We start from the raw sequence: 9,691 nt of genomic DNA on the forward strand, positions 1-9,691 counted from the left end.
GATTCTTAGTCACACACACACACACACACTCGTTCAACCCAACCTCTAGGAACATGTGTGTACCACTGCTAGTCAGCGGGACCCACATGTCCGAAGATCAAACCGGTCTCGCTCCCGAAGAATATCATTCCGGAGCGGTACCTATCTGACCCCCAGGTTTTTTCCTCCACCCCTCCTCAACGTGTGACATACGAAGGGGAGGCTTTGAACTTTTACTTCGGGTGATTTGGGTAATGTAACACCCTCCGTCTTGTCATGGTTGTGGTTAGGCCACCTATCTGTAGGGGTAGCTGTTTAGCTTTTCTCCCTAATTACTTTACTGAGTATATTTATGTTTTTCATGATTTTGGACTGAAGTCCCTAAATGTGTGTTCCGAACGGAGAGACACCAACCTGGATTGGTGTCCCTCCGCTCGGACTTTGGTGTGTGTCGGTCACTCAGCTGCCGATTTGACAATACTTGCGTATTGCTCTCCTCGTCAGCCGAGCAGCCGCAAGGTCTGGCCATCAAGCTCGTGCTTGTCGGACACGGTCTCGATGCTCAGGTACGCGCTATGGTCTCTCATTGACCTGCCTGAAAGGCCTTCAGCCTAAGTGGCTGTGTATAAAGGACCAGAGGGGTCTTTATTGCATTTCATACTTACACCTTGATTTTACCAGTACTAAATTTATTGAGCTGATGGTTTCATGTATCTTGTTTTTAGTGATCAACTTCGCTACTCCGTAGAGCAACGCAGTTTCTCGTTTTTTTTTTTTTTTGTTTTATTATTTATTTATTTATTTATTTTTTTTTCACAACTATTTTGCATGTTCCTACCTCTGTCCGACTGTCTTTAATTTCTTGAGGTCATTATTCTGGGACTTCCCTATATCCTGTTATTTGATGTTTAGGCCTTCTGTGTGTAGTACGTATGTTTTCATTATAGTCTGTCAACTCTCTCAGTTTACTGTTTGGATGGTCTCTTATGTTATTAAAAATTTCATATGCTTTTTCATCCATCATTCTAAGGATCTTTTTCTGCTTCGTGTCTTTGTTATACAGGTATCTGACTGGTACGTATTTGGGTAAGTTTAGGGCATCTCTTATTATGTTATTCTGGATTACCTGGATTTTCTTTCTGTTAGTTTTGCATGTTTGTCCCCATGCCGCAGATGCATATGTGAGAGTTGGTATGATTATACCATTAGCCATTCTAATTTTTGTTTTGAATCTTAATTTGCTTCTCTTCCCTATCAGCGAGGAGAGTTGACTTCTTAAGGCTTTGGCTTTGTGGACCGTTTGTTTCACGTGTTCTGTGTACGTGAGCCTTTTGTCAAGCGTAACCCCTAGGTATTTCGCTTGTCTACTCCATTCTATGTTTGTGTTTTCCATTCTTAGTTCTCTTTCTGGTCTACCATATCTGTGTTGGAACACTACAGCCTGTGTTTTCTCGGGGTATAGTGCTATATTCCATTGTATGCACCATTCCTGCAGTTGGTTTAGGGCTCTTTGTAGGTGATTTCTGGCTAGGTTAGGGTCTCTACTACTTGCTGCTATTGCCGTATCATCCGCATATAGGCTTAGTAGGGTTCGTGCATCTGTAGGTGTGTCTGCCGTAAAGATAGTGTACAGATAAGGAGATAGTACCGCTCCTTGAGGCACTCCCGCTTCCAATGTTCCGACTTCGGATAGGGTGGCCCCTATTCGAACTCTAAACCTTCGGTTTGTAAGGTATGACGCAAGGAGACATGTCATCGCTTCGCTGTATCCATTCTCATGCATTTTATGCAGCAGACCTTCGTGCCATACTTTGTCAAACCTTACTTACGTTGAGGAAGGCTGCTGCTGTGTACATCTTTTCATTGAACCCTTTTGTTATGTACTCCGTTAGTCTTAGTACTTGTAGCTCACATGAGTGCCTTGCTCTAAAACCAAACTGCGATTCTGGGATGATTCCTAGAGCTTCTGATTCTTGTTTTAGTCTTTTAAGAATTATTCTCTCCACTATTTTGCTTATTGCTGGTAGTAAGCTTATTGGCCTGTAATTTTGTGGAAAGCTCCCATTTTTCCCCGGTTTTCCTATCATAAAAACATTTGCCTCTTTCCATCTATCCGGGAAGTATCTTAGTCTTAGTATACTGTTTACAATGTTCGTGATGTAAACTATTATTTTTGTTGGCAGGTTTTTTAATGCCCTGTTTGTTATATTGTCAGGCCCTGGCGCTTTTTTTGCGTTTGCCATTTTTAGTAGTTCTTTAATTTCTTCAGGAGACGTGTGTTCTAGGGCTATTCTTCCCTTTCTTCGTCTTAACCTTCTAGCGTTGTTTTCTACTTCTATTGTGAAGTCTAGGTCTTCTTCCTGATGAAAGTTCTTTGTGCTTCCCAGTTCTAGGGTATCTTTCATGACTTCTGCCTTTTCTTTTTCTGTGTATACTATTCCATTTGCTCCGTGTAGGGCTGGTATTGGTTTTCTTTCGTTTCTTAATATTTTAGATACTTTCCAGAACCCGGATTTATTCGGATCTAGTTCTTCGATATATTTGTCCCAGTTTTCATTTCTATGTTCTTCCAGTTGTTTTTTGACTTCTCTGTCCAATTCATTTGCAATTCTTTTGTCTTCCTGATCCCTTGTTCTGTGGGCTCTTCTCCTTCTTTTATTCTTTTCTCTGATTAATTCTTTTAGTTCTTCTGATATATCTTTGAACCTACCTCTTTTAATTGTTGTTGTTTCTTCTTTAGTGCTGACTTTAATAGCATTCTGTATTGTCTGTTCCAACTTAATCACGCTTTCATCTAAATCCGTTATATTATTGATGTTCGGAATATCGCCGATGTTCTCACTGATGACTCTTTTAAAGTTAGGCCAGTTTGTCCTTTTTTTCTTGTAAGGTTGTGTGTGATTAAGTTCTATTGCACCTAGGGTCAGGATAATTGGATTGTGACTACTATTGCCCTCGTTTACTGATGTTATTTCATATTGTTGTCCAATATTATGTAGAATTGCTATGTCCAAGTGTGTTAGTATTTCTGCTTGGAAATGTGTTGGTTCAACTGGTCCGATTGCATATGTATTTTCTTTCTTCTCAAGATAGCCACAAAGTTGTTTCCCATTTCAGTTCGTTCTTCTGTCAAACCAGTTGGGCGATCTCGCGTTTAGGTCACCTAGGATGACTGTTGGCTCGTCTGAATCCAATATTAGGTTTAGATCTTCCTCGAAGATCGGGTCCTGCGGTCTGACGTACACTGAGGCTATTTTCAGCGTTTCGTCAGTAGCACAGATCCGAACTATTGTTGCTTCTAGGGTGACCAGACCATCCGGTGTCGGGATATGTTGATGTTTTATTCCTTTTTTTACCATGATGGCCGTGCCACCCGAGCGAGATCTATGGTCTTTTCTATAGATGTCATAGCCCGGGAATTTGGTTTTCACTTTTTCAGTGAACTTTGTTTCCTGCAGTGCCATGACATCTATATTGAGTCTGTTGATAAACTCATCTAGTATGTTCAGTTTCTGCCGTAAACCGCCAGAGTTCCATGACCCAACTCGAAGATCCCGAAACTGTTCTGACATTATACGGTTTTTGGTAGCCCCAGTGCATGTAATAGTTGTGTCATTTATTCACACATACCTGTGAACATTTTCATTTGTTGTTGCACTGCTGTTAATATCTCATTATTCTCTGCCAGAGCGTCTTTTTTGCCTTGTGTGGCTGCTGCATAACTTATGTTAGGTGTTGCTATTTGCATGTTGTGTGTGCTTATGTTTCTGGGTACTAGTTGTGTATTTACCCTTTTTTTTGGCGCTTTTTTGCAGCCCCTGTAGCTGGCTGTGTGAGCCTCACCACAGTTTGCGCATTTGGCTGGTGTGTCTCTTTCCTTATTGCAATTTCTAATGGCATGATTTTCACCACATTTCACGCATCTGGAGTAGCATCTGCACGCTCTGGAGCCGTGGAAGAAGTTTTGGCAGTTGTAGCACTGCAACACATCTTTTTTGTTTTTTATTTCTTCTTCTACTTCAACTTTCATATGGCATAAGTTTGTTATATTTTTAACTTTTTCTGTGTCGCTCTCATAATGTGTCAGCATATAAAGGGGCAATTCTCTGCCATCTTTTTTGGATATCATTCTATGTAGGTCTACTATTTCTATTTTCAGGTTGACTATTTCATCTCCTAGTTCGTCTACGTTAGTATATTTCGTTAGTCCGTGTATGACTGTTCTTTTTGTTTTATCTATATCCTCATCTAGGGGATATGCGACGTATTCAATTTGGTTGCCTTTATTTTCTAGTATTTTTAATATGCCATGATAATCCTCTCTATTTCTAGTTTGAATTATAATACTTCTGCCTGACTTTGCAAATTTATTTTCTGTTATTATGCCTTGTTTGGCACTTGTATTCAGTATATCCTGGCCAGCCTCTACTGTTTTCAGTATTATTGGTGGCGGTTTTCTGTTGTTTTTGTTTTGGGTAGTTTCCACAGTCTTGCTGGTCGAGGCTGTGGCCGCTTTTCCTTCTTGTTTTGCTTTATCAGGTGTTTTTTCATTGTTTTGGTCTTTGTTGGTTTTTGTCTCATTTTCTGAGTTGGATTTTACCTGTTTGGCTGGATTTTCTTTTTCAGCTTTCTCCTTGTTTTTTCTTTTGTTTCCTTTTTTTCGGTTTACTTCCGTGAAACCTTCTTTTTCTTCATCGGCGTCCTCGTCCATTTGGGTGTTTTTTCCCGTCTGTGGTTCTTTTTCTTTTGCTTGTTCAGCTTTCCTTATGTCTCTTGCTCTTATGTTGTCGTCCATTTCTTGTTCTTTTCTCTTTTCAACTATGCGTCTCTGCTTTTCAGCTGAGCTTATGTTGTCTTCATTTTGTTTTGCTTTTTTGGGAGGCTTTATTATTTCTATTACCTCTCGTTTTTTCCTTTTGGATAGGATTGACTTTTGGTATGACTTGTTTTTGTATACCGTTGTCTCTGTTTCTGATTCTTCATGTTTTTCATTTTCTGTCTGTTCCCAGGTCATTGGACTTTCGTCTATTTTTGTTATTGTGACAGTCCGTTTGTTTGTCATTTCTTGGACGGTTTTGGTCAATTTCATGATTTGATCCATCATCCTTCTTGCTTCGTCGTCTTTTGTTCTAATTATTGATCTTAATTCGGCGATTAGAACTTTGAATTCTTGTTGTTCTCGTTTATTTTCTCTGTCTCTTTCTTCGAGTATTTCCTTGAATTCTTGTTGTTCTCGCTTATTTTCTTTATCTCTCTGTTCGAGTTGTTTCATCAGATGTTGTATCGTGTTTGCCAGGTCACTTTGATTTCTCTCTGTGTCTGGGCTATTACACGGTCTTTTGGTGGGCTTCTTGCCTTCAAATCGTTGGCTGTCGTAGTCAGCTTCTAGTTGTGGGTCATTTGTGAACTCAAGTGAGTTTGTTGTTCTCTGAGGGGGAATGGTAACTATCTGTTGAATCATAACTACTTGGTTTTCCTGAAGGGACCCGGGGTTATTATTGCAATTTTTGATGCTTGATTCATCTGGCTGAGGGCCTTCTGAATCTTTTATTTATTCATCATGAGAGAAGACTGCTTTTATCTCTTCCATAACGATATCATCTGTCAAGGATTGGGGTGGACTAGGGGGAGGGACTGGAGTAGTGCCCATATCAGACACTGACTCTGTCTCTGGGAATAATTCAATGAAATCGTGAGCTGGATGCACGGTGGACATAGGATTGTCCGACGACATTTTACAGTTAACTATTTATAAGAATCTGTTTTTTGCGCTTGGCTAGACCGCTGTCCAACCAAGTTCTGGGTGCCGTCCCAGGGACCTACGCGGATGTGTCACTGCCTAATTTGCTATAGGTAGGGTTCCACTTGCTATTTCTCAGATAACTGGCCCAGGTTGCCGTGTCTGCACGAAGTGAATTTAAAAATTCCACCCCTTGCAGTGTCATCCCTGCGGAGGCACAGTTATCTCCCGACGGGCACAAGGCCCGCTCGTTTCTTCGCTTTCTATATTCTGGAGTGTAACCCCCTTGAAAATTCAGTAAAATGAAATTTCCACGGCTAGTTACATCCAGTGAATATAGCTTTTGCCTCTATATTAGCTTTCCAATTGAAAATAATGTCTTGCTTACTTTGGTCTCACTCACAGTTTGGTGTTTCGCTACGGTCTATTTATAGACTTCAACCCTCGACCCTCGAGAAGGCGAGCGGCACTTAAACACACATCTGTTCGACTCGATGTCTCGATCGCGACTGCGATTCTTAGTCACCTTTAAAAATTTAAGACTGAGGCCCATATTTCAATCCAACTTAATCCAAATTAACTTAATCCACTTTATCCTATGGAAGCGGACATGGGGATAGCCAACACTTTAACCCAGTCAAGAAACCAGTAGCTGGGTATGTATCACCAAATATTCGGAAATTGTTATTGGTAGACTATGTTTTATGTATCACCAAATATTCGGAAATTATTATTGGTAGACTATGTTTATATAGAGAAAGCTAGGAGAGCATTCAGTAACACGGCAAAACTCTTTAAATGCCACAACTTTCATCTGGAGATAAAAGTAAGGCTTCTACGATATTAGGTCTTCTCAATATTATACTACGGAGTTGAATCCTGGACACTCACTGAAGCGATGGGGAAAAAACTTGAAACCTTTGAGATGTGGCTATGTAGGCGAATCCTAAGGATATCATGAACGGCCACGATAACAAAAGAGACAGTATTACGAAGAATGGGGAAAGAAAGAGAGATGATGTATACCATTAAAAGGAGAAATTTATAATATCTCGGACATAATGAGAAACGGCTCTAAATACAGATAACTGAAGCCAATACTTCAAGGCAAAGTGTTCGGAAAGCGAGGAATTGGGAGAAGAAGAATATCATGGTTAAAGAGCCTGAGGAAACAATTCTCCACAACAACTGGTTATGCAGACGAATCCTACGGATATCATGGACAACCAAGATAAGCAAAAAGACCGTATTACGAAGAATGGGGAAAGAAAGAGAGGCGGTGTATTCCTACCATTAAAATGAGAAATTTAGAATATCTCGGACACATAATGAGAAACGCCACCAAATACGGATTACTGAAGGTAATCCTTTAAGGCCAAGTATTCGGAATGATTAATTATTTATATGGGAAATAAGCCACAATTAAAATGAAAAAAATAATTTTATTAACGTTTCGACGCCCAAATCGGGTGCCGTTGTCAAAATACAAAATATTACTAAAATAAACAAAAGTGTTGTTGCTAAGCAAAAAAATTCTTCTAATAATTTATTTAATCTCACTCATTTATATTGGCAATTCAGACATATATTATACATTTTAAATTAGAAGACTTTAAAATGATATTGCCAATATTTATTTGAGGTGCGTTCCTGGGACGACTTACTGAAAGATAGTTCATTCGATTACATGAAATCAACCCCAACTCAAGAATATTCGTCATAAAAAATTATACCATGTGATCTGTCTTTAAAAAGACAACCAAATGCAACGACAGTAAAATTCTCGCGTTAGAGACTTCATAGTAAATCACAAGGGAAAACCAGGAAAAACCCTGTGATACTATCCCGACATCGTAAGTATTTGGTCTTACATTAATTTAGTCTCAAAAAATAATACCAAATTCTGACTTGTAACATGTTTAAATTATAGATAATATTAATTATATTAGATATATAAGTAATACTAAAATATAAAATGTGTACTAGCTCGTATTATTGACTTACTAATCTTGGTATTTTCTTTCTATTGACTTCCTCTTTCAGTATGGGTAACCACATCCTACTGCATTCTACCGAGGAATTTGCGACACAATTGGTTTCATTTAGCATAATTAGAGCCGCTTCTTTGATTTTTCTCTTTTTACTATCTGATTCTTTCAGGACTGTACTTGAATCTCTCCACTTTTAAATTATTCTTGCATTTTAATTGTGGCTTATTTCCCATATAAATAATTAATCATAAAAATGCCACAAGGAAATAGCTTCAGAACAAAATTAAGTATTCGGAAAGCGAGGAATGGGGAAAAGAAGAATATCATGGTCATGGTTAATGAACCTGAGGAAATGGTTCTCCACAAAAACTACTCTATTTGAAGCATCAGCTAATAAAATAATTATAGCCCGAATGATCGCCAATATTCGCAACGAGTAGGCACCAAAAGAAGAAGAAAAAGTTTATATTCAACCGATATACTAGGCCGCCCTTTCAGTGGGTATCTATGTAGGAGTAAAAGAGGAGATAAAAAAACTTATCCACAACACATATATGTATAACATTCAGAATTATTGTGTAAAGAAAAACAAGCCCAAAATTAAAAAAAAAGATCAAAATAAATAAAGAGCATTATAATTGAGTTCGTCTAATGGATAAAGGCAACATTAAAAAACCAACATCACTCATAACGCATTAGAATTTGTAAATGAATGTTATGAGTTCAAATATTATCTGCAACATGTGTCAAATGATAAAAAAGTTACAACGTACCAAATATATCAATCATTTTTCTAACATTTAACTTTTTGACTTTTCACCAACTTATCACATATGTACTTAATACGATAAAGATGTTAATAACTTATAAGTGAATTTAGCACTTCCTCGTGAATGTTGTATGGACATATTATGAAACTGATTTCATTCATAGAATTAAATAAAATTAAGCAATAGTAGAATAGGGTACAATATCTACTTTCGTATCTATTAGATCGCTTATTATAAATTATTCAACAATAAAAAGTAAGAGAGGACTAATATTTTCTACGAGTAATAATAGTCCAAGAGGCAGCGCTGAAAAATTTGTCTGAATTTACTAAAGCTAGTTATTTCACAATTGATTACTGTGATTGTGTAGAGCAGTGTTTCCCAAAGTGTGGGTCGCGACCCCCTGGGGGGTCGCAATGAGGTACTAGGGGGGTCGCCGGAAATTTCCAAAATAAGACAAAAACACTACTTTGTTAAATCATGTATTTTTATTTTAATAAAGCCGTAAATAAAAATTAACAATTAATTATCAAACGAAACATAAAACTAAATATTAAAAGTCCTTAAAAGTAAAAGAAAAAAATAAAGTCAAATATTACAATGTTAATGAGACCCATGCGCCTGTTTTTTTGAAACTAGTCTTTCAAATCTAGGCTGTGTATTTGAGACACACACAATTATATCGTTTTCAAGTACGAGACGATTTCTCACTTTTGTTTTAATGGCAGTCATAGACGAGAAACTTAACTCACATAAATATGATGTTACAAATGGAACCAAACATTTTACAGCTTCATTCGCCAACTGAGGGTATTCCTGCATCTTTTTAGTCCAAAATTCGTCCGGGTTCTGGGAAAAAAATTGGAGCTTCAACATTCAATCACTTGATATTTCAATAAGTTGTTCTTTCATGTTTATTGGTATTTCAGCATGTTGAAAGGAATCGGGTAAAAACGGATTCAGTATCCATCTGCAACTGTCGTAACTGTTTTGAATTTCTTCGGGGAAATAATCACAGAGCTGTTGTTTTAAATTAAGCAAAGTAACTTGCATGCCTGCATAAACTTGTTCAAAATTTGTAGCACTGTAACATACATTTTCTATAATTTCCTGAACGCACTGGAATAAATTGAGCTGCTTTTTGCCAAGTGAAGTTGACCATAAATCGATTTTTCTTATAAACCCCTTAATTTTATCTGTGGCTGTAATTA

The 9,691-nt window shown here is 37.8% G+C and overlaps 1 protein-coding gene across 1 annotated transcript in view; it reads right to left on the reverse strand.

Annotated features, from left to right (window-relative positions):
* The window catches only part of LOC126882680 (unconventional myosin-X-like), a 29,363-nt gene extending 23,923 nt beyond the window's left edge, over nucleotides 1-5,440 (reverse strand). The window contains exon 1 of the mRNA XM_050647655.1: nucleotides 4,880-5,440. Within this exon, the coding sequence (XP_050503612.1) occupies nucleotides 4,880-5,440 (561 nt within the window). The remainder of the gene's footprint in view (nucleotides 1-4,879) is intronic.
* Nucleotides 5,441-9,691: the final 4,251 nt, after the last annotated feature.

This window comes from Diabrotica virgifera, chromosome 3, assembly GCF_917563875.1.
Source record: "Diabrotica virgifera virgifera chromosome 3, PGI_DIABVI_V3a".
Taxonomy (NCBI): Eukaryota; Metazoa; Arthropoda; class Insecta; order Coleoptera; family Chrysomelidae; genus Diabrotica; species Diabrotica virgifera.